The sequence below is a fragment of the Magnolia sinica genome, chromosome 16 (assembly GCF_029962835.1).
Source record: "Magnolia sinica isolate HGM2019 chromosome 16, MsV1, whole genome shotgun sequence".
NCBI lineage: Eukaryota > Viridiplantae > Streptophyta > Magnoliopsida > Magnoliales > Magnoliaceae > Magnolia > Magnolia sinica.
This window is the reverse complement of record NC_080588.1, coordinates 65150758-65176456: the sequence shown is the minus strand read 5'-3', so window position 1 is coordinate 65176456 and position 25699 is coordinate 65150758. Positions and strand designations below refer to the sequence as shown.

At 39.4% G+C, this 25699-nt stretch overlaps 1 protein-coding gene across 5 annotated transcripts in view; it reads left to right on the top strand.

Annotated features, from left to right (window-relative positions):
- The first annotated feature begins 12802 nt into the window (after positions 1–12802).
- Positions 12803–25699, top strand: part of LOC131228515 (probable starch synthase 4, chloroplastic/amyloplastic) — a 57353-nt gene continuing 44456 nt past the window's right edge. For 2 of the 5 annotated variants that reach the window (XR_009162993.1, XM_058224207.1), the window contains exons 1-7: positions 12803–13011; positions 16072–16119; positions 16207–16237; positions 16318–16396; positions 17083–17208; positions 19655–19877; positions 22346–22480. Coding sequence is in view for 4 of the 5 variants with exons in the window: in XM_058224207.1 (XP_058080190.1) it covers positions 12818–13011; positions 16072–16119; positions 16207–16237; positions 16318–16396; positions 17083–17208; positions 19655–19877; positions 22346–22480 (836 nt within the window). In the remaining variant the exon portion in view is untranslated. Of the gene's footprint in view, positions 13012–16071; positions 16120–16206; positions 16238–16317; positions 16425–17082; positions 17209–19654; positions 19878–22345; positions 22481–25699 lie in introns of all 5 variants that reach the window. The other 3 variants (XM_058224208.1, XM_058224210.1, XM_058224209.1) reach the window with 3 other exon arrangements.

The window sequence follows — 25699 nt, the reverse complement described above, 5'->3', positions numbered from 1 at the left end:
GATCTGTAATTAATGGAATGTGGCATATAGTCTGGGGAATTTCCTCAGGGCAATCCTAGCCATCTGATGGGTTTGCTTTTCCCGTCCCAATAGACTCATTGTCATGGGTTCGAGTACTCGTGTGTATAAAAAGAAAAAGAAAAAAAGAAAAAGAAAAGGTCTGTGCTCTCAGTAGTGGCGCCACGCATGTTATGAATACAAACTGCAACCCATTGTCTGTGGACAGCAATTGACTGGACGATTGGGACTGTTTATTTCATTGTGGGGCCCACCGTTTCCAAGGTATGGATAACCAACACAAGTATCATGTCAGCTGGAAAGATAATTGGGATTTTGACCGTACTGGCATCTCAAAGATGGTAGAAAAATCGTGGGAGCGGATAGTTAGTGCATGTGCACTTTGTTTGTTAATAAACGTGAGTTCATAGGTCATTAGGGTTGGGCATCGAGTTAAGTTGGACCGAGTTAGTGCTGACCCGACTTGACCTAGTTTTGAAATAGACCTAACCCGAACTCGACTCGACTCGGTAACAAGTCCAGCATGATCCGAGTCCAGGTTTGCCCTGGACTAACTCGGATTGAGTCCGACCCAGTTGGAATTGGGTTGAGTCAACATCGAGTTGGGTCGGGTGCAGCGGGTATCCGCAGGCTAAACTCACAGCTTAGAAACTAGGTGCACCGGCTGGAATTGCAGCCTTTTCATCAGCTACACGGCATCTCAGATCCGAATTGTCAAATTTGATTTATATATATGTATGAGTTGGGTTTCCAATTGAGTCGAGTCAGTACCAACTCGGATTTTGAGTCAAGTTGAGTTGAGTTACTGGGTGACCCGAACTCTGATCGATTTGAGTTTGGATTGGACAAAGTCTACTCGGATTGGATGGATTCACCCACTCGGTTCAGTTGAGTTGGGTCTGAATGAGTCAGATAAGTCAAGTCTGCTGAGTCGAGTCGTCCCTGCCCAGCTCTAGTGCTCCAAAGCCCCACGATTGATAATACATGTTGAATGGTCCCCGTCACCCATCTAGAGAAGTCCTACGGGTGTGTACTAACAATGGGGTGTGCACTAACAAGCTAACCCAAAAAAGAAAATTAAAAAAATAAATAAAATGAAAAAGCAAAAAATGAAAAAGAAAAAAATCTGCCCTTTGCAAGTACACTTGCGTCATCTGGAGTGTGTGCCGAGACTGCTCAAAAGAGGGCGTTTGTTGTGGACACGTAAAATTCAGGTTGATTTGATCATCAAGTGGGCCACACAGCCGTGGGTGAATCTCTCTTTAATTATTCATTAATATTGCACGCTTATGCTCCACCTAATGATCAGAGGATTCACAGCGGCTCGGCTTTCTCACTCGTGTGTCTCCACTCACGCGAGAACACTTCGCAACTGCACTAGCTCGATTTCACTCGCTCTTGTCATGAGACAAACACTTCGCAACTCCACTTTCTCAGTACGCTTTGGCGTACCTAGTAAACACTTTGGGGCCAACCGTGATGTATGTGTCTTATCCACTCCATCCATCCATTTTACTAGCTTATTTCAGTCGAATGATTTCAAAATTGAAGCATATCTAAAACTCAAGTGGGCCATACCATAAGAAATATTGTGAATTGAATATCTATTGTTGAAAACTTATTTGAGTGCCACAGAAATTTTAAATCAAGCTGATATTTGTGTTTTCTTTTCATCCATGTCTGTTTGACCTTATGATCTGCTTGGATGATAAATTAACATCACTGTGGGCTTTAGAGAGGTTTCAACGGTGGACATCATTATCCCTATTGTTTTGTATGGTGTGGTCTACTTGAGAGGTAGATATGGTTCAATTTTTTAATCTACAATAAAATAATCTCAAAAAATGGATGGATGGCGTGGATAAGACGACATTCTAGGTGGGCCACAAAGATTCTACTCGGTACACGTACTCAGCAGTACACAAATCAGGGTAATTTTTTCGGTAGACCTGACCTTCCATCCACCTTTCTTTTTTGAACCCCAGCAAAATCTACCTTACCAATCTATACCTTTACCTGTACGTACAACCCAATAAAGATGAAAATGCCCTACTTTTGAGCTACTTTTATCTAAAAATCAGAGGTAGTTTTATTCAAATCCTTATTTCCGTACATGAAAAATCTTCTTTCCTAACATAAATTTTCGACCATTTTAAAAAAAAAAGAAAAAAAAAGAGCACCAAAAGTAAGCGTCTACTGTACAAATTTTTTCCTTCCCCAACGAATCACGGGATACAACTTCGCCTGCTCGAAAACGGAGAATGCTATGATACGTTGCACCGCAGCTTTTCACAGTACACACCTGTTTTAAACTTTCTAAATAAAGTCAACCTTACACTAATCCAGACCATTGGTTTGTTGTACCCCACGGTGGATGGAGATCTTGCCAAAATTTCTTCGATCTAATTATCCAAGGGACCAACGTTAGTAACCTTTTCGGTTGAGAGTATCCCATTGCTGCATTTGCCTTATTAAAAATCTCCAAAATATAAAAATCGAAGATTACAGGATTCTACAGAGGATCCATCAATCTTTGAACAGAATAGATTAACGGCCTGGATTTCTGGAATATGGGTTCCACTTTTCAGAAGTGGAAACGCGTGTACAACTGTAACATAAGAAAAGATGAAATATATCCGACTCGTCTTCAGGCTTCATCTCCATGTCTTTGTGTCCTTATGAATAGATTGGATGGAAAATAAACGTTATGGTGGGCCCTACGAGTTGTTTAACAGTGAAAATCATTATCTCTGCTGCTATTTGTGGTGTGGTGTAGATGATTTTTGGATATGATTCATTTTTTGGAGAATGCTATGTAATGATCTCTAAAAATATATGAACAGGGTAAATATAATAAATACATCACTGTGGGGTCCATATAACTTTGATCTACTTTGAACCGTTTGTACAACTCGGAACTCGGGTACACCAGCCAATCCGCTTCCAGTCTGATAAGTTAAGTTTGGACGGGCGTAACAACGTGCGGGGCTCAAACGTGAGCTGTACAGTCGGAAAAAACTTGAAGTTTGGGACTGTGGACCCCACCTTTTATCCAGCGCAATACAAACTTTGTTTGGGAACTTAGACATGCTCGTACGGACAGCGAATTTGAGGACGGAAATACCCCTCCTTTCGCGGAAACGGATTGGGTACTCCCCTGCCACCAGCCAATGGTGGATATTCGGTGGTCTGTGGGCCCCACCATGATGTATGCATTTTATCCATGCCGCTCATATATTTTTCCAGATCATTTTATGGTATGAGACCAAAAATGAGGTATATCCAAATCTCAAGTGTACCACATTACAGGAAATAGTGTTGAATGAGCGTCGACCATTAAAAACTTTTCGGGGGCCCACTGTAATGTTTGTGAGAAATGCTCTCTAAGTTCATCCATAGGGTCACAAAGACCTGAATGAAGAGGAAAAACAAATTTCATAATGATCCAAAACTTCTGTAACCCCTAAAAGGGTTTCAATGGTAGACGTTCAATTCCCCACTTCCTTTTACAGTGTGGTCCACGTGATAGTTTGATCTATATTATTTTTCGTCTGAAGCCTTAATATGAGTTCACCAAATATATGGACGGTTTGGATATAACACATACCTCATAAAAGGACCCACAAAAAGCGGTGGGGATTAAAACCCAAAAAAAAAAAAAAAAAAGAGCCAGGAATATATGGCTACGGATAATAACCGTAGCTAAAACCGCAGCCATGCTTTTTGGATATGTCCTTTGCCATGTATCGAAGATCTTTCGATATGTACGTCGATCTATTGAAGGTCTTTTGACATAATTAAAAAAGGTCCAGAACAGTTCAGCGAGTTTGCTTTAAAAAATCCTGCAATTTTCGATATATATCGCAGTATATCGAAAATTGATACTACGAGATGTATTGAAGCTATAGCTACGGATTATAGCCGTAGCAATAACTGCAGTTCGTACAAGTCTACAAATTTTTTTTTTTTACATGGAGAACTTTATGCTACCTACAATTTCCTCTAATACATATTTATATAAATATATACATATAAGCATATAATTTTTTTTTTCTCTCTTTTTTTCACTTCTTTCTTTATTCATTTAACAAGAATATGTACTAAACCAAAATTAGTTACTTGACTTACCAAATATGATTTTGGGGTAGGAGAAGCTACTTTAGCCAACCAACTTGATTATTTTCCAAGATTCCATCAGGTCAACTACTTTAGCCTTAATATGAGATAAAAGTTGGGAAAATAGTGTCGATACGGAGGAGTTTGGGTTGTAAGTAACTTGATATAAGCTACCTATGCATTAAGCAGCTTATCTTGGTTTCTACTTCATAAGCTGAATTGATTAAGTAACTCTAAGTAAAAAAGTTGAATGGATTATAACCATAGCTATAACCGTAGCTTCAATATATTAAAAGTCTTTCGATATTATCGAAAAATTCTAGAACTGTCCAGCGAGTTTGCCTAAAAAAAGCCTGCAATTTTCGATACATATTGTAATGTTTTCGATATGTATTGAAGCTATAGCCACGGATTATAGACGTAGCCATAACTGTAGTCCCTAAAAGGCTATAAATTTTTTTTCCTGTTGCAATTGATGCCAGATCGACTACTCGAAAAAGTCTAGAACTGTCCAACGAGTTTGCCTAAAAAATCCTGCAATTTTCGAAACATATTGTAATGTTTTCGATATGTATTGAAGCTATAGCCACGGATTATAGACGTAGCCATAATTGTAGTCCCTAAAAGGCTATAAATTTTTTTTCCTGTTGTAGTTAATGCCAGATCGGCTACAGTACCTATTGCTACGGTTATAATCCGTAGCTATAAGTCTACGCTCTTTACTTAATTTTAATTATTGATACTATCGATCATGTCTCAATATTATCGATGACTTATGCTCGATACTATCGAACATATCTCGATATTATAAAAAATTCATCCATTTTCTGAGTTTGTTGTTGAATAATTTGGCATTCATCTTCGATATTATCGAACTATGGTCGATATTATCGACAATCTATCGCTACGGTTATAATCCGTAGCCATAGCTCTACGGTCATTTTCTCCTCTATTTTCCCTACAAGTACTATTACTTTATTAACTTTCTTCTTCACACCTGATGCAAAAATAAATAAATGAATAAAGCAAAACAAAACAAAAGAAAAAAGGAAGAAATAAACAAAATATTAGGACACCATAGAGAATGTAACCTTAAAAGGCAATGTTTTGCCCATCTGAGCTTCAAGATCATGATAGTCCAAGGGACACCTGAGAGCTGATTAGAGGTCACCATTCTCCCGATAACCATAGCAAAACACGTGCACAAACCCTATACTCAACTCAAGCATGACCTTATAAATCATACATATAAATCCAAATAACCAAAGTGTTCTCCCTTTGGCTCCAACAAACCATATCTGGAAGAGTTTTCAATAACCAAAGTGTCAAGTGGAGGAGAAAAAGAACCCATAAAGCAGTTGAACTTTGTAGATACCAAAGGCCCGAGGTCATGTTGGGTCCTTTAGAGGTCACGTTGGGCTCAAGTTGCCCTCAACCCAACCCAACCTACCCCTCACTACAACTTGGGTTTGGATCAACTGGCCCAACTTGAGTTGGGGTCAGGTTCACTCAGGTTGTCACGGTCTTGAGCGGGGCAAACATGAAATTGACCTTATCTACCATGAAATTAAGCTGGGCAAACATTAAATAAGCCTCGATGAAATTTATCAAGGCAAACTTTTAGTGCTTGTATGTAACGGTTATTTGTTATCTGCAAAGGTGATGTGAAGATTGGATCCAAATTACTTGTCTTCCTTTTTTAGCAACCAGCCAAGAAAAACGTACCTAAATAAGACTTTTATTTCACTACTAAACTATGGAGGTGTCCCAAAAGAATATTTTATAGATCTTCTAAGGAATGCTTTGAATGATGCTCGAAATGTTCGTTCCAATAAGCACATTGCATTGAGAGGTATGTTTTCTACTTAAGACTTATTAGATGTGCTGTTGAAGGCAAGATGAAATGCACCTGTTCATCCACTTGTTCCAGCTGAATAACCTAAAAAATGTTCTTTAGGCAATTTGTTCTTTAAAAAAACATTTTTGACACCTTCTATGATAAATGCCACAAATTACTAGTCCTTACAATTGCAGCTGCATTGAATCACAGAGACATGGATGATTTTCTTGCGTTGAGAATGATTCTCTGTGGAATTCCTCTTAATGAATCATATTTGAAAGCTCATTTGTCAGTGCTAATGAGAGAAGAATTGAAAAGTCTCAAGGAAGAAAAGCTTCATGCACTAGTCTTTGGAGAATGTTGTTGGAAATTCTAAATATGCACAAGTCTTTCTCAGTATCATTGATTTTGGCACTTGATTTTTTCATATCATTTAATTGGTGGACATGAACATGTTATTTCATTAACAAGTACATGAGTTCCTCACTATATTAGTAAAATATTAAGTTTCCTCGTATGTCTTAGCTAAAAAATGCCCAATTGTTCTTTTCTCAAGTATATTATTTAGGAATCTTTTTTCTTTGAAAGGATTTTCACAAGAATTTAGCGGGGCAAACTGGAAATTGAGCGGGGCAAGCATGAAATTGAGCGGGGCAAATTGAAAATTGAGCGGGGGAAACCTGAAATTGAGCGGGGTAAACTGGAAATTGAGTGGGGCAAATATGAAATTCAGCGGGGAAAGCATAAAATTGAGTGGGGCAAACATGAAATTGAGTGGGGCAAATTGGAAATTGAGCGGGGCAAGCATGAAATTGAGCGGTGCAAACTGGAAATTGAGCGGGGCAAGCATGAAATTGAGCAGGGCAAACTGAAAATTCAGCGGTGCAAACATGAAATTGAGCGGGGCAAGCATGAAATTGAGCGGGGCACACATGAAATTCAACGGGGCAAACATGAAATTGAGCGGGGCAAGCATGAAATTGAGTGGTGCAAACTGAAAATTCAGCGAGGCAAGCATGAAATTGAGCGGGGCAAACTGGAAATTAAGTAGGGCAGACATGAAATTGAGCGGGGCAAGCATGAAATTCAGCGGAGCGAACATGAAATTGAAAACCTTTCAAGTCGAAAGAAAAACAGATAATGCATTGGCTCCTTACTCCTAGCTCGAACATCAACCTCTAAAGCTATATCGGCGAACAACTCTTGCAACAAGTTGAGTCATTGAGATTGAGATGCTAGTGCCTATAAAGACAAAACAACCATTGATCAAACATGTCAACTTACATGCGTTTGGGCCCATATAAATACTTGGAATTAGTTTCCTATTGGAATCCATTTCCACCAAGATGCTTGCTGTCAATGACCATGAACTTCATCTTAAAATCAGCAATCTTATCTTGACCTTCAAAAATGACAAAACCTAGATCAGTGATAAAATTACATCCAAAATCACTTGCATCATATAATATAGAGTTTTGCTAAGCACACACCTATATATATAGGGAAAAGGCACTATGCGCTCGACCTCACGATAAGCTCCCGTGAGGTTGTGTGGGCCCCACCGTGATGCGTGTCGACCATCAACACCGTGCATTTGATGGGTCCCCTTTAAATTATGAGATATCCCAAAAATCAGCCGTATACGAAACTCAGGTGGGCCATACCATCTAAAATCATGTGAAGACACCGTTAAAACATATAAAAGCACTTGGTGGGGCCCACCTGAAATTTGCATGCGTCTGAAACTTGGTCTGAACCCTCATCCAAGTGGGACACACATAATGGATGGGCTGGATTTGCAAACCACATCTCGGTGGGCCCAAAAAATGGTTATGAATTTTTAATGGTGCACGGCCCCTCTCCACTTCTATATGTGGTGTGGCCCACATAAGTCACGGATTGACTTGATTTTTGAGACCTAGGCCCACGATGGAATGATGCATTTGACTGATGGGGTAGATGTTCGAAACGCATCACGGTGGGGCCCACACAACTTGACCTCATGGGACGGACTCGTGAGGTCGAGAGCATATTACCTTTTCCCATATATATATATATAAAAAAACTAAAAATGAGCTCACTTCACTGTAAGTGACTTACAATTGAAAATCACTTGCAAGTTGCAACTTAGAAACTTACATGCATCTAGATTATGTTAATAATATGAGTATTAGTTGGTGTTAAACGTGATACATGCATCTTGGTTTTGAAAGTGAATAAGAGATGTTAGATTTGTTATTTTCTTGTCCATTGTCTCTATTTTTATCATTGCTACTTTGTTGATTGAGAGGGTGATTAGTTTAGATCCAAGCACCTGCATGGTTGCACCTAATACAACAATTTTTTCTTCCCTTGTTTGGAAGGCCTTCGAATGCCTGTGTCTTAGCTACAGTTACATTGGTATAGCCATTCTCCACAAGATGTCATAACTCTATGGATTTAAAGAGAACTTTCGTTTCGATGCTCTAGTGGTCATCCAGAGGTTCCCACAAAACCTCAAGAGTTGTGGTAGAATAATCCCATTCACGGCCATGATTCACATTGACACAACACAATTGAATCGATCAATTATCAAGATTGTTTTTTTTTTTTTAATGCGGTTAAGTGGCTTCTAGAAAACCCAATCTGCATTATTGAAGTACATACATATTTCTTTGGTGTATGATATCAGTCAGCTGAGAGTACTGATTCCTAAAATCTCTTTTGTACCCAACACCCAAAAATTAGAGATTTTGAGCTTTGGAATCAGTGTTGCATTGTTGAAAACATCTTAACCATCAGGTAATGCTTTTTCATTGATTAAAATGAGCGGGGCAAGCATAAAAATGAGCGGGGCAAACTAGGAATTGAGCGGGACAAGCATAAAATTGAGCGGGGCAAACTAGGAATTCAGCGGGGCAAGCACGGATTTGAGTGGGGCAAACATAAAAATGAGCAGGGCAAGCATGAAATTGAATGGGGCAAACTAGGAATTGAGCGGGGCAAACTTGGAACTTGAGCGGGGTAAGCTAGGAATTGAGTGGGGCAAATAAGAAAATGAGCGGGGCAAGCATGAAATTAAGCGGGGCAAACATGAAATTCAGCGGGGCAAGCACGAATTTGAGCGGGGCAAACATGAAAATGAGCGGAGCAAACTAGGAATTGAATGAGGCAAACATGAAAATGAGCGGGGCAAGCACGAAATTGAGCAGGGCAAACTAGGAATTGAGCGGGGCAAACATGAAATTGAGCAGGGCAAACATAAAAATGAGCGGGGCAACCTTGAATTTGAGCGGGGCAAATATGAAAATTGAGCGAGGCAAACATGAAATTGACCGGGACAAACACGAAATTGAGTGGGGTAAACTAGGAAATCAGCGAGGCAAACATGAAATTGAGAGAGGGAAACATGCAATTCAGCGGGGCAAACTGGAAAATCAACGAGGTAAACTTAACAGATAATTTCATGGCTTGATCCCAAATATCTAAACGTATCCAATGTTCAAATGGACCACAGTACATGAAAATTTTGAATTGAACTTCTCATGTTCATCATTTCTTAGGGGCCACAGAAGTTTTAGATCAAGCTTACAATTGTGTTTTCTATTAATTCATGTTTGTATGATCTTATGAATAGGCTTAATAACAAACAAAGAAGTTATCTCAATGAGCATGTTATCCATGTTAACACAATGACTATAGTGATGTATTATTGATATCCTTATACATTGGTGATTTAATCTTCACAGACAATGATAGTGTTATAATTGATGAGTTTATAAAGGCTAGATCGTAAATTTGAAATGACAAATATGGGTCTTATGGGATATTATCTTGAATCAGGATAAATTAAATAGATGCTGTAATTTTTACATTTGAGAACACGTATATTCAAGGGAGGGAACCTTGACATTAAACAAGGTAAACATGAAATTGGACGGGACAAACATGAAATTCAGCGGGGGAAACATTAAATTCATCGGGGAAAACATGAAATCGACTTGATTTTCAGTGGGGGAAACATGATATTCAGTGGGGCAAATGATGAAATTCAACAGGTGAAACATGAAATTTAGCAGGAAAAACTGCAAATTGAGCGGGGCAAACATGAAATTCAGCGGGGGAAACAGGAAATTCAGCGAGAAAAATTGAAAAATGAGTAGGGCAAACATGAAATTCAACGGGGGAAACATGAAATTCAGCGGGGTAAACTAAAAAATCAGCGGGACAAACATGAAATTCAGCGGGGGAAACAAAAAATTCAGCGGGAAAAACTGAAAAATGAGCGGGAGAAATATGAAATTCAGCGGGACAAACTAAAAAATCAATGGAGCAAACTAGGAATTCAGTGGGGCAAACTAGGAATTCAGCGGGGCAAACATGAAATTCAGCGGGGGAAACATGAAATTGAGCGGGGGAAACATGAAATTGAGTGGGGCAAACAAGGAAATGAGCGGGGCAAGCATGAAATTGAGCGGGGCAAACATGAAATTGAGCGGGACAAACTGAAAAATCAGCGAGGTCTATATGAAATTGAGCGGGGAAAAATAAAATCAGCGAGGCAAACTAGAAAATCATTATGCCCACTGTTTTCCGTGGTATGATTCACTTGATATTTTGATATGCTTCAATTTGGGGCTCAACCCCTTAAATTAGATAGAAAAATGGATGGACGACGTGGATATACTACAGGAAATGGATTGACTACTCCCCCTGCCACCAGCCAATGGTTGGTGTTCGGTGCTCTGTGGGCCCCATCATGACGTATGTGTTTCAACCATGCCATCCATCTATTTTTATATATCATTTTATGATATTATACAAAAAACGAGGTATATCCTGATCCCAATTGGACCACATTATAGGAAACAGTGTTTAATGAACATCGACAATTAACAACTTTTTGGTGGCCATAAAAGTATTGGACTAAGATGATCTTTGTTTTTAGCCTTCATCTGGGTCTTTATGACCTAATAAACAGATTGGATTTCAGATAAACAATACAGTGGGCCTCAGGAGGATTTAAATGATGGATATCCAATCAGTATTGTTTTCCTGTAGTGTGGTACATCTAAGATTTACATCCCTCTTATTTTTAGGATAAAGCCTTAAAATGAACTTTAAAATGGATGAAACACATACATCATGGTGGGGCCCACAGAGCACCGACCACCAGCCGCAGGGCTGGTGTCAGGGGGAATAGCCAATCCATTTTCTATACTACATACATTCAATGTGGGCCCAACTGAGTTTAAAATATACCTGTGATGCGTGCTTTCTTCACTAGACTAACCATTTTTAGAAGAAGATGAAATGTTGATAAGGGGGCCTATAAAAAGGATTTTTTTGGTCTTTCTAACGGGGTGAGGAAAGGGGGTGAAAACAACGGCGATGAAACAACATTGGAAAGGGAGAGGAAAAGTAAACCGTTGAAAGGGAGAGGAAAAGCCACATCAGTGACAAGGAGGGGTATTTTCGTCCTGAAATTCGGTCTCCGCACGTGCAGGCCTAAGTTCCAAAACAAAGTTTGTGGCGTTTCATAAAAACAGTGGATATAAGGTAGGGTCCTTAGTCCCAAATTTCTCGGAAAAAACTCAAAGAAAAAGATAAAAATCGGGCACTTTGCAAGTACACGCACGTCATCTGAGGTATGTGCGGAAGCTGCTCAAAAGAGGGCCTCTGTTCTGTACATACCAAAATTCAGGTTGATTTGATCATCAAGTGGGCCACACAGCCGTGGGTGAATCTCTCTTTAATTATGCGTTAATCTTACACGCGTATGCTCCACCTAATGATCAGAGGATTCAGAGCAGCTCGTCTCCCTCGCTCGCGTGTCTCCACTCTCCACTCACGCGAGAACACTTCGCAACTGCACTAGCTCGATTTCACTCGCTCTTGCAATGAGACGAACACTTGGCAACTCCACTTCTCCTTACGCTTTGGCGTACCTAGTAAACGCTTCGGGGCCCATCGTGATGTATGTGTCTTATCCACTCCGTCCATCCGTTTTACTAGCTTATCTTAGGGGATGATTTCAAAATCGAAGCATATCTAAAGCTTAAGTGGGCCATACCATAAGAAACAGTGTCAATTGAATATCTATTGTTGAAAACTTATCTGAGTGCCACAGATATTTTAAATCAAGCTGATATTTGTGTTTTCTTTTCATCCATGTCTCTATGACCTTATGATCTGTTTGGATGACAAATAAACATCACTGTGGGCTTCAGGGAGGTTTCAAGGGTGGATATCATTATCCCTACTGTTTACTATGGTGTGCTCTACTTGAGAGTTAGATATGGTTCAATTTTTTAATCGTAGAATAAAATAATCTGAAAAAACGGATGGACGGCGTGGGTTAGACAGACATTCTAGGTGGGCCACAACGAGTCTACTCAGTACGTTTTAGCGTGCTGAGTTACTCAGTATACAAATGCGCTTCTTCTTTTCCCAACGAATCACGGGATCCAACTGCACTTGCTCGAATTCGTAAACGGAGAATGCTATGATACGTTGCACCGTACCTTTTCATAGTACACACTCGTTTTAAACTTTCCAAACAAAGTCAACCTTACGCCAATCCAGACCATTGATTTGTTGTAGCCCACAGTGGATGGAGATCTCACCAAAATCTCATCGATCTAATTATTTGAGGGACCAACGTTAGTAACCTTTTCAGTTGAGAGTACAACATTGCTTAATTTCCCTTATCAAAAATCTCCCAAATATAAAAATCGAATATTACAGGATTCTATAGAGGATCCATCAATCTTTGGACACAATAGATTAACGGTCTGGATTTCTGGAATATGGGTTCCACTTTTCAGAAGTGGAAACGCGTGTACAACTGTAACATAAGAAAAGATGAAAGGTGAAATATCGCTGACTCGTCTTGAGGCTTCATCTCCATCACGGACTCTTTTTCGGGTAGAACTGGAAGTTGCTCGAGCGTTAATGGAAGCTCTGGCAAATGCTGCAGTCTCTTCTCCCTTCTTCCAAATCAACCCCAGCAATGGTTCCAGGCTTCCGCTTAAAGCTCGAACACTTCGCTGCTTCAGGTAGCAGAAAATCTCTCTTTTACCTTTTCCGTCTTTTTAGTAGAAATTCTCATTTTATTTTCCATATGAAGCTTTTGATTTTGGAATCCTTTCGTTTTTTTTCTTCTTTCGAAGATTCCTTTGAATTCCGTCGTAAGGAAATCGTAATCTATTCTTTTCGATCCGACTGAGTCTTTGATGGTGCGTTGGAAACTCTTCATTGTTTGGATTGAAATGCAGACGATGCACTCGTCGTGGACCCCACACTCCTGGAAAATAAGGGATTAGGGAGGAATTTTATTGCCTTGATGTTGTGAATCATGCCATCTGACGATCACGGAGATTGAAATGATGGTGGATTTTTCGCAGAGGACTGGACTTATTTGATACTCTAGCTGTGTATGGTGCTTGATACGCAGGATCTCTGAAATCGTACATGAGGCATACATTAACTCAAATTAAATCGGCTAAATTATTTGACTTACCGTCGCTAAGGGCCCGTTTAGATACCACCAAATTAGTTACTTTTTCTACTAACAGCACTAGGTAAGTAACTTATTTCAGATGAGTAAGTTTGGTTTAAGATCAATTATAAGTAAACTTTTTTTTTTTACTTAAAGTTACTTAATCACTTCAGCTTAATAAGTAGAAACCAAGATGAGCTACTTCAGTCATAAGTAGCTTAAGTAACTTACGATCCAAACGCCCCCTAAGTAAGTCCCAAAATCGGATTTTAGTTGAACAATCACAGCCTTTGATTCGTGGACAAATGTTAATTGAAATAGGGCCATTGGATATTTTCATTTCACCCAATAAAGGCCTGTTTGGATCGTAAGTTGCTTAAGATAAGTTACTTATGCCACAAGAACTTATCTTAGTTTCTAGTTATGAAGAAGATAAGTATGTTTGGTAAAGAACCTACTTATCAGCTTCTCCTCTCTTTCGTCTCTCCTATGCCTCTCTTCAACAACTTATGAAAAGGAGAAAAAGCTAAAAAAATTAATTGAAACGATTAAGTACTTTTAAGTAAAAAAGTTATTTATAACTAATCATAAACAAACTTAAATTACTTATCTACTACTGTAAGTAGGAAAAAAGTAATTTATTTGGTGGTATTCAAACGGGCCCTAAATGTCTGCCAATCGGACAGTCAACTAATTAAATAGTCTAGATTAGGACCCAACAATTTGGACTCTTTAATTTGAATTATTTGCATTCCATGTATGCAATTTCTAAGTTGTGCTCTTTCTTTTCAACTTTTGGTACAACAACTAGTATAACTTTAATGCAGGGGCATTTTCACACCGGGTTCGAGTGGGGTAGCCTGTGAGATGCAGGGGCACACTCGGGGTGAGCGGCCCGTGTGAGGTGGGTGGCTTGTGTGAGGCGGTACTCATGTGATGTGGGGCGCACAAGGGGGGTTCGGACGAGGTCCTAACCAATGCGATGTGGGGCTGGGCTATGAGATAAAGGGATTAATTCGCCATGCTCTGTCAATTCGACCTTTTAGAGCAAGTGGTTAGTTGTCCTGCATCAAACTTTATAATGTTTTATTCCCAAAAGTAGGAAAGATTGGTGTGTCTATGAATTAAGGCAAGTGTAAATAGCTGCTCTCGAAGAGTTTGTGTAGATAGGATCGTATGCAAAAATAAATAGGAATGGGACTTGAAGGGGACAATCTTCAGCTTGTCTGAAAACCGACTCAATTCGTTTTTAAAATGGGATGAATTTCATGTCTTTCAGACATCATCTAACAACTGAAAGTTCTCCCACAAAATGACTGATGAAAATAGTAATACTGAAGGGAAGCTTGTTCGACAAATCATGACTAACTCAATCCTAAAAACTAATTAAACCATAAGTCATATGGACGTGCAGACCCCACAGTCCAATCAGACCATCGCTTTGTGTCCAACACATCATCATGCCTTTGGCCTGGTCCGGATCCCCAATTAGGCCATTCTAGACCATTCATGTGGACTTAAGCTTAATCCAGACAGTTGGATGTGTCGGCTTTTTTATCAGGACCCCTTGGATGGACATGATGTTCAATGATTCAGTTGGCCAGCTTGTATGCCCAGGATAAATCCTTTGATTGGTAGTGTGTGGTCTTGGATGGATCAAAGAATCTTTTACTCAGGTGCTGATCCATTTCAAGCTTGTGCTTTGAACTTGCTGTACTGCTTCTGCTGCCTAAGCATTATCATTTTGAAACGAATGCTTCCCTGCTTTTCATCTGAATATTCTTCTGCTTCCCCTTAGGGCCTGTTTGATTTTACATGGTACAAGTAAATCCTGGTAAATAAGTAATTATTACCTTTTCTCCTAGTTTGAAAACGTGATAGTAATTCCACCTCGAAAATCGATACAAAAGTGTTGACTTAAATCTGTGGATCCCACGGTAATGTATATGATATATCCGCACCGTCTATCTATTTTATTAGAACATTTTGGGGGCATGAGCCGAAAAATGAGGCAGATCCAACACTCAAATGGCCCACACGAAAGGAAACAATGGCATTAATTTGTCCACCACTGAAAGTTGTTTCCTTCACTGAGCCCATGTTGAGGTTTTTTCATCATCTAACCCATTCATAGGGTCACACAGACATGGATAAGGGAAAAACACAAATATCAGCTTGATTCTAAACTTTTAAGGGCCCCAAGAAGTTTTTAATGGTAGGCATTGGATTCCCGCTGTTTCCTGTGGTGTGGTCCACTTGATCTTTGGATTTGTCTCATGTTTTTTTGGTCATGCCCTAAATTCAGCTGGCATAACAAATGAGCGGTGTGGATAAATCACTTATATCACGATGGGCCCCACATTGATTTTGTAAATTTCTCGATTTAAGTATTAAAAAAGTAAGTTGTCACATCTGCATTGGAAAAGATTTGGTAATTACCTAGGTAAATAATTATTACCCATTTACATGGTAATTACAGTTGAGCTGAAAAATCAAACAGGCCTTTAGTACATGGGTTTGGGTGGTGAAGCTGCATGCTTAGGAGTCTCACTTGTTTCAAATTCCTTTGCTTTTGGAGTTCATTTGCCCCTGTTGACTGCTTTATTTCTCCTTTTAGGAAGGATGAGAATGGCACGAGCTCTTTTACAGAACCTTCACAGATGGAGTGAGTATGATTTGTTTTTAGATCTGTGATCTCTTGGTCACTTCTTCAGCAGTGACTGATGGCGTCTACATTTGATATGTGGCCCAGGTTGGAGGTGCATAACACGGACACGATTCAGGTATGCAATGTCCCATTTGTTATGTCTTTTCCATTCATCGAGCATTTCTTTTTTCACTGAGATGATATATGTTTTCTCAGGAGTCCATTGTATCTACCATTGGCGGATTAGAAACGAACCATGATGACATTTGGAAACTTTTCAATGATGCTCAGAGGAGTAAGGCCCTGGAGAAGATTCTTTAAAGGTTTTATCTCTCTGCATGGGGTTTGGAGTAGTGCATTCCATATTAGTACTTTCTGAAACATTAGTGCATGTTCTCTCCTGTGTATAGACTGTGGAGGGTCTGTTTATCATTTTCTATCCATTATAGCTCAAATTTACATTCACGCCAGCACATAGTTCAAGTAATCTGCATGTAACATCATTTCCAAATGGGTCCATCTCTGTGCAAAGCTCAAGTAGTGTAGATCCTAGTTGCACTTTGTTCCAGGCATAGAGCAGTGCAGACCCTGTTTTACCTCACAAGTATCTACATCTCTTGGTTCCACTTTCATGCATCTGTTCATGCATTTGGGTGACTGCTTTAACACTTTGTGAATTAAGAAAAATTTCACATCACTTCCTGCATCCGTTATTCAGTTGGCAACTATAGTTCCAACTCCAAGTGCTCCCTAGAAGCATTGATCGCGATTCAATGGTTGTTTACTGAATCTTGTGCAACTTCGTCAAAGTCATCAATCTAGAGTTGAAAGGTTTTTATAGTATGATATTGATAATCATTTTATGTTATCAAGTTTTCACTAGAGTGCTCACATATAATTGCACTGAAGTTATTTATGCAATGGTATATGCACAAATATGCTTATGATGTACATCTGATGCATTTTCTTATTATTGTTTAGATATTCTACACCTTAATAAACAACGACTAATGGCCTTAGGGGAGCTCAGCAAGACCCAGAGAGAAAAACAACTGCTGCTTGATAGAATAGAACATTTGGAGGCACAAAATCAGAGTGTGGTAAAAGGTAATGCCTAGACATGAATTTATTTTATATATATATATATATATATATATAGAATATGTAGTTTCTATTTGGTGCAAACTTTTTTTTTTTGAATACATCTTTATTTTTCGAGGAATTCATGTAGCTAACCTCAATTAATTGTGACAAGGCTTAAATGATGATGATGAGGAGTTTCAACACGAGGTCTTAGGTTCGAGACCCATAGGTGGTGAAATCCCACCACGGTGTGCGTGGGTGTGTGTGTCGGGTGCATGTGTAAAAAAAAAAAGAAGTATAACTAGTCTACTAAAAATCTATAATGTACCCATAGAATTCAAAAGAACTTTAGAGAAGTCCCTTGACCAACTCAGATTAGATTTGAATGGTAATCATGGTGCGCCATAACGACCGTTACGTAATAGTAACGGTGGCAATTATTACACGTTAATGTTCTATGGAGCTTTCCAAATGGGCAAACCTCACAAAAATAGAAATTAATAGATTTTATGCCAGGAAATAAATTTTGATCAAGTACCTTTAACCCTTGATTGCTCATGTTGCCCACCTGTGTATGCTAGATAGTAGCTGACTTTATCATGGGATTGGCTATAATAGCATTGACAACCACGGTACCTCTGATCACTTGACATAGACCGCCCGTCAACTCTTTGTTTGCAACAACCATTGCCCTCTACAATTTCAATTGACCATTTTCACTAGAAAAGTAACCATCTTGACTATTTTTTTTTTCAATGATAGGAGACTTGACCACACACTTCAAATGATTCTTGTAATGCAATCAAACATAGTGATTCTAACATTTCCAATTCTGACAATTTTACATGTGTTATCATCACCCATGTAAATTGTGCTGCCATCACATAACCTATATGTGGAAAAACAATCCCTGTGTGGTATCATATAAAATGAAGCACTCGAGTCCAAAATCCATTAGTGGTTCAAATTCTCTTGTGGAATCACATATGACAACACTTCCCCATCCTTAGAATAATTGCCTTTCTCAACTAGGTTTCCTTGGGAACCCTTTCCCTATGATGCTTGATCATCCGAATTAGGTGTGGAATTTTCTTGATTTCCCTTCTTGAGTTTATAATTTTTGTGCAAGTGGTCATTCTTCCCGTAATTCTAACACCCTTCCTGTTTTATTCCCTTTTGACTTGGATATTTTTTGATATCTCCCACTGGCACCTCTCTCAATCTATCTTCCTCTAACTATCTTAGCATCACTAGAAGATTCCTCAAGTGCTTTTCTACGGGACTCTTGGGTGAGCAACGTGGATAAGATGGACTTCATATCTAGATCTTGACCGTTGCTGGAATTCATAATTAAACCATCCCACGAATATGGCATCGTACAAAGCAGAAATGCAACCTTTTCTTTGTCGTCAATTTTCACATTGGCCACTGCCAATGTGCTAATCAGGGCATTAAATTATTCAATTGTTCTTGTAAAGAGGACCCTTCATCTTCAAGTTGTACAGGTACAACTGCCATTGGAGAAAAATCTTGTTTCACATTGATTTCCCTTTGTACAGGTTTTACAATTTATCTCAAAAACATTTAGCAATGGTTTGATTGGGCACGTTAAACAAAACTGAATCATGTGTCAAACGCCGCCGCCTCAACATAGTATACATATTATACTTTAATGAAATGTCATCTTATAAAAAAATTACCGTTGAAAGAAGTCCAACAAATCATTTCCATTCAGGAGAGAACTTATGATCACCCTTTTAGGTTTGACTTTGGTTTTACCACCCATCCATGGTATGTCCCAACAGATTATCATTCTAGATCTCAGACACGCTTTCCACATATACTGTTGATATGTAAGCATTTAGCAGTGGATGCTTTCCTTTTCTGATAACCCTTTGCCAGCCCAGCACTGTAATTTGCACATGCACTCAACTATTCCTGAGGTTTCTCTTTCAATTTTTATTTATTTATTTTTTCCTGAAAGTGTTCTTCTAAGTTCATTCTCTTGTGGATATTGACTCAACAGATTAACTTCTGGTGCTGCGCACTAACTGGTAACTAGCCCAGGTAAAAGAGGAGGGTTGATGTTAGGCTGGGAGCTGGTTATTGAACCTTTCCCCAGCAATCATGAAAATTTGTGTTTAAAATCTTGGCAAAACAGGATTCATAAAAGCTGACCCCCAATTATCTGGGGCATGGCATCTTTCAGAAAAAAATAAAAAAATAAAAATCTGGGACATGGCATCTTTCAAAAAAAAATTGTCTGGGACATGGCTACAATGATGATGATAATTTCTCTCTCTCTCTCTCTCTCTCACACACACACACACACACACACACACACACACACACACACACACACACACACACACACACACACACACACACACACACACACAAACTTCCAGCAGAAACTAAGGATCTTATTACTATGCTAAGATGTTATTCATGTTGGTATCTTCTTTGTTAGGTTCCGCAGTTAAAACAGACAATCAATCAGTTTGCTGCGAGTTGCTTCTTCGAATGGATTCAATGGTCCTTTCAGGTCTAATTGGCACAGAGGAAGCATCTGATCTCCGAAGGATGGTCATGGAAAACAAAGTTAGTTTAGGTGATGCTTTCTGTAACATCCAGCAGAAAGGAGATACAGAACTGCTGACAGAACTTCGCCACTTTTCGGACAAAAGCAAACGGTATACCATCTCATCAATTGACTGAATAATGTAATGCTCAAAAGCTAATGTGCCTCTAAAATATAGTTTCTTCAGGCACTATGTTTTCCTTACTGATAAATAATATATGTGAACACTTGAAGTAAAGCAGGATGCATGTATTCCATTAGTACCTGAATGGCAGTGACTCTTCTACCATAGACATGTCATGCATGTAAATCAATCTAGACCATCCAAACCATGGGCCCTGTTGTGAATGGAACATTTACTGAAATTCATGCTAATTAACCATTCTAAGCTCAGTGCTGATTATGAACAGCTGGCCATTTTCATTTTAACTGCCTATTTGATGGTCATGATGGTCATGAATTGGATGGTTAGGCTCATCCAATTGGTGTGATTTTTGGGATATTCTCCATCAATAATGGGGCTAAGGATTTGAGTGGTTAAATTTGACAAACAAATTGCCCTACATATATGCCACATGGACACTAGGAGTCACTACCATTTAGTCCAGCCCATGATAACTTTAGTTGCTTTTAGTAAATATGTTTGCTGCTGTCACAGTTGTTATTGGCTAAAGAGCAGTAAACTTGAGACACCTCAAAAAAGGAGTAGTGTTCATATAAAATGCATGAAAGAGTCCAACATCATGTAGCCTGAACAGATGCAGATCAAATTAGACATACCATGGTGATTTGTATACAGCTCCAGCAGATTGGATCTTCACGACTTAAAATCAAAACCTTTAAATTTCCCAGCATGCACAATTGCCAAGGTCTTCAACTCCTTAGGGAGCTGCATTTTACAAAGTTCTCAAAAGGGCAAACAATGGAATTGCTCTCACACACAATGAACAATTGGTAGACATTCACGTGGGGGTCATCTTTTATGCATAAGTTTCCTTAACGTAGATTTAATCTCAGCCACTGATCTTTGTGAATCTCAGCCCTTGATTAGCCTTAAAAAACAAATGCATTTTAACATTAGTTGAGTGGCTACTGTAGTGCATACACTTGCACTATTATAGCTTAACCCTTTTATGTGGATGTTTTTTTTTTTTTCCCCCCAAAAGGTGAGAAACACACACACACACACACACACACACACTGATGCAGGACAATTAACCACTTGTTCTAAAAGCTCGAACTGTTAGATTATGGCGAATTAATCCCTTTATCTCATAGCCCAGGCCGCACATCTCATGGGTTTAGGACCTCGGCCAAACCCCCTTCGTGGGCCCCAAATCACATGGACCGCCCACCTTGAGTGTGTCCCCGCATCCCACGGGCTACCCACTCGAGCCCGGTGTGAAATGCGCATTAATCACCCCTGGTGAGGAGTCTCGAACACGAGACCTCCCCCGTGGGCCCCAAATCACATGGGTCACCAACCCGGGTGTGCCCCTGCACCCCACAAACGACCCCACTCGAGCCCAGTGTGAAAATGCCCCTGCATTAATCACCCCTGGTGAGGAGTCTCGAACACGAGACCTCCCGCTCTGATACCAATTTGATTCAGGACAATTAACCACTTGCTCTAAAAGCTCGAATTGTTAGAGTATGACGAATTAATCCCTTTATCTCATAGCCCAGGCCCCACATCACATGGGTTTAGAACCTCGGCCGAACCCCCATTCGTGGGCCTCAAATCACATGGGCCGCCCACCCCAAGTGTATCCCCATATCCCATGGGCTACCCCACTCGAGCCCGATGTGAAATGAGTATTAATCACCCCTGGTGAGGAGTCTCGAATACGAGACCTCCCCCGTGGGCCCCAAATCACATGGGTCACCCACCCCGAGTATGCCCCTGCATCCCACAGGCAACCCCACTCGAGTCTAGTGTAAAAATGCCCCTGCATTACACACACTACCACCCCATGCATGCATGGGTTCTCGAACCCTTGACCTTAGATATGAGACATGGTGTCTACCACTGAGCCAAGAGAAGAGGTCCCCTTTTATGTGGATGTTGTATTTTATAAAAACCTTCATAGACCTCCCAATGATTGAAAGAAATACCTATCACTGAAATAAAAACTAAAAGAAGTCCTAAAATCTGTTTGATTGAAGGTCAAAATACGTGTGTAGCACACATGGGGCCCTCCCGATGGGTCGTACAACCCACAATTTCGGTCTTTGGAGTCAACATCTTCATAAATCTCTTCTGGGTATCATCCTTGCTCAAATTACCTTTTTATCAACCTCACTTACATTACCTTACATTACCATTCTATCTCAAACCTGCAGATGGTGCATACGCAATTTCTAAAAAACGTGTGCAATTTGGAATTGTGCAGGCACCATCTGCAGATTTGAGATGTTCAATTCTGTCTTTATTTTCTTTCCTCATTTTTAATCATAGTTTTTTGTTAATATCTTTATAAAAAAAATCATAGTTCTTTGTTAATGTTGTCCATCGTGCTTGTATTGTCATGTTTTGAGACCAATATATGACACTCATGTTCTCTCTTTCCTGAAATGCAGAATAGGTTTTCACATAGTGCACATCTGTACTGAAATGGCACCTATAGTTTCTGTTGGATCTTTGGCATCATATGTGACCGGCATATCTTGCGCGCTGCAAAGAAAGGGCAACTTGGTGGAAGTTATTTTACCCAAGTATGCCAAGAACTTGCACTCTTTTACCCTTAATTTCTTTTGGCTTATTTATAGTTATTCATTGGTGAAGTTCTTATCATCTAATTCACAATGGTATGACGTGAAAAAAGAGTGCACAAATGATGGATCAAGCCTTTTCTTTGTCTACATTGGAGCCGAGTACTTTTGGAATTATTATTTGACATAACATGAAGTGATGTAGGGATTTCTTTAAATTTCGCCAGGCACGTTGATGGGCTTGTCCTTAACACGATAGAATCGGTTCAGCCCTCTTCATAGGCAGCCATGAAAAAAACCACATGATTGGGTGATCCTTCCCATTTGATCAATAACATTTAAAATGGAACGTCAAGATCACTCAAATAAAAGCAGTCCCAATCATCAATCTGTACCATCCATGTGGTGGGCCCCACATGGGCTGCTTATATTTTTAGAGAATCACATTGCCAGATGATGCTATTATTATTATTATTTTTTTTGGAGAATGGATGGCTATATAAAAGGGTCAACATATGGAATCCAATCCGTGCGAGTTTTTCATGTTGGCCAATACACAGTTTGCTCGACCAAATTGACAATAGATCATTTTGCACTATATACGTGTATGTGTACACACACGCATTTGGGAGGTTAGTTGGGATCTAACCAGCAACCTCATGGTGCAATGCAACAAAATTTTACTATATCTTCCCAAAATTTCCTCAATTAACTTTAGTTGCGTGTTTCTGCAACTCTTGATGCTACAACCATTTTTATTATTATTGAACTTTGCTGTATCTTCTTCCTGGAAATTTCCTCTTTTAAACCTTGGGCCATGGTTTGTTGTGTTTTTGCAACTCTAGATGCTAGAAGTCGTATTTTATGGTTAGCCATTGATGGGGACATCACCGCGCACACGCGCACGCATGCCGCCCCCACGCATGTACGCCAGAAGGAGGACCCCACTGTCGATCTGGATCGATGACAACGTCCAGGGAGGGCCTCCTAGTTAGGAGACGAAGTTTTGATTCAAAAGAGTGGGCCCGACGATCAAGAAAAGCCCACCATGGGATCTTATGATCGTGACCCACTAGTCGAATTGATTTTATATTTTAGGTTTTGTTTATTGTTATTATTTAGAACATCATGAACGCTTTAGATTTCTTTATTTGGTTTTTATTTTAGTTTACTTCATCATCAAGTAATAGGTTGTGCACATGACGCGAGTTTTGGGGTATAAAGTTTTCCTATAAATAGACACCCCTTGTAGTTCTTTTGATTCATTGAAGATTAATAAAAATTTTGCGTTTTTCTACTCTCTAAGTTGTGAAGCCTAATTGGGTGCGAAGCCCTCCTTTCATCGAAAGGTTAACTACCGTGGTGCGAAGCCACATCTATCCCGATTTGCCCCCATCCATCGCCATCTCTACTACCCATCTTCTACCATCCCTTCTTCTCATCTCAACTCATCATCTACACTTCGAATCAATCATCTATCGCAGCAATTCTCCTCCCCACAGCAGAATTTCAGAATCCGGCCCTACAAGAGGGCTGAAACTTCGGCGAAGCACCACGCACAAATCGTACATCGGATCAAGCTGAGATTTGGGAGTTTTGGAGTCCATCCCTGGTTAACCAAGGCCAAGGTTGCCTTTTTCTGAATAGTGGGCCCCACACACGTGCGGCTGGGATCATACGCACGTGCGTTTGGGCAATTGTTGTTGTCCACGCGTGCGGTACTTCTCTGGTTTGTCTTTCTCTTCTCTTTCACTCCGCTTTCACTCAAAATCCCTAAACCTAACCCTAAATTACTCAAATCTCCAATTTTATGCCCTTTTTCTTACCTTAGGGTTCCCCAAATTGGAATTTCTGAATCCCTTGGATTAGGGACCGATTACTATGCATGTGTGGATGATTATTTATTATCTTCGAGTATCGTTTGGTTCATAATTTTTATTGATCCAGCCCTATCATGTGTAGGCCTGGACCCGCATAGATTCTCCTTAATTGAATGTTTGGACTTTCATGTGGGATATGAAATTTGTGTAATTGTTTCTGAACTAACGTGATCTTAAGCCTGAAATCTCGCATATCATATTTAATTTTCATGTCTTGCATTAAATTTGGTATCAGAGCTTAGGGTTCTTATAGGGGAATGCATTACATGTTTAGGGTTTAGTTGTTTATGTCCATTACGCAACAATTCTCATCATATATGGTTGTTTAGAGATCCATAAACCATAACAGAAGCTGCTGAAATTTTCTGTTATCCCCTTATTTGAATTATTGTAGAAATTAACTTAGTTTTCTATTTCTAGGTTTAGAAACTTTCCTTTTCTGTTTTTTAGAAACTAATTTTTTAGAAACTTTCTTAATCTGTTTTTAGAAACTAATTTCCTTTTCTTTTTCTTTTTTAGAAACTAGTTTACTTTCCTTTTTCTTTTTTAGAAACTAACTTACTTTCTATTTTTAAAAACTTTCCTTTTTCTTTTTCTTTAGAAACTAGGTTGTTTTTTTTTTTTTTTAGAAACTTTTCTAGTTTGTTTTTTTTTTAGAAGCTTTCCTAATTTGTTTCTTCAGAAACTTTCCTAATTTGTTTTTGGAAACTTTCCTTTTTCGTTTTTAGAAACTAGGTTACTTTTTTTTTTAGAAACTTTCCTAACTTGTTTTAAAAACTTTCCTTTTTCGTTTTTAGAAACTAGGTTGTTTCTTTAATTTTTTTTTTAAAAATAAATAAAAAAAAAAAATCCTTATATTTTGACAATTATATTGCTGAATTTTGGTTGGCACCCTACACTAAACATGGAACAATTGCAAGAGTCACTAAGCAAGCTGTCTCAAAAGTTCAAGTTTTTGCTTAAGCGCTTGGAAATGGACCAATGCTTTGAACAGCTTGATGTACGCATTATTCGACTAAAGACCATTGCCAGGACAAACCCCATCATTGGGGTAGATGTCCAATCTCAGGCAGGTGGCCTGGAGGATAGACCAATGAATGAAGTTGGTCAAGGAATCAATCATGAGTGTGCACCCATGCACCCAACCCATGAGAGACATCAAGACCACTATTTTGAGGGGTACAACATGTGCGGCCTTGTAGCTGGAGAGAGTGCACCAGAGGCTAGTGTAGAGTTACCCACTGAGGCCATTCCGGTAATGGATGAGTTATGTGATGTCTTTCCTAATGATCTATCGGATGAGTCTCCCCCTAGGAGGGATATAGAGCACACCAGAACATGG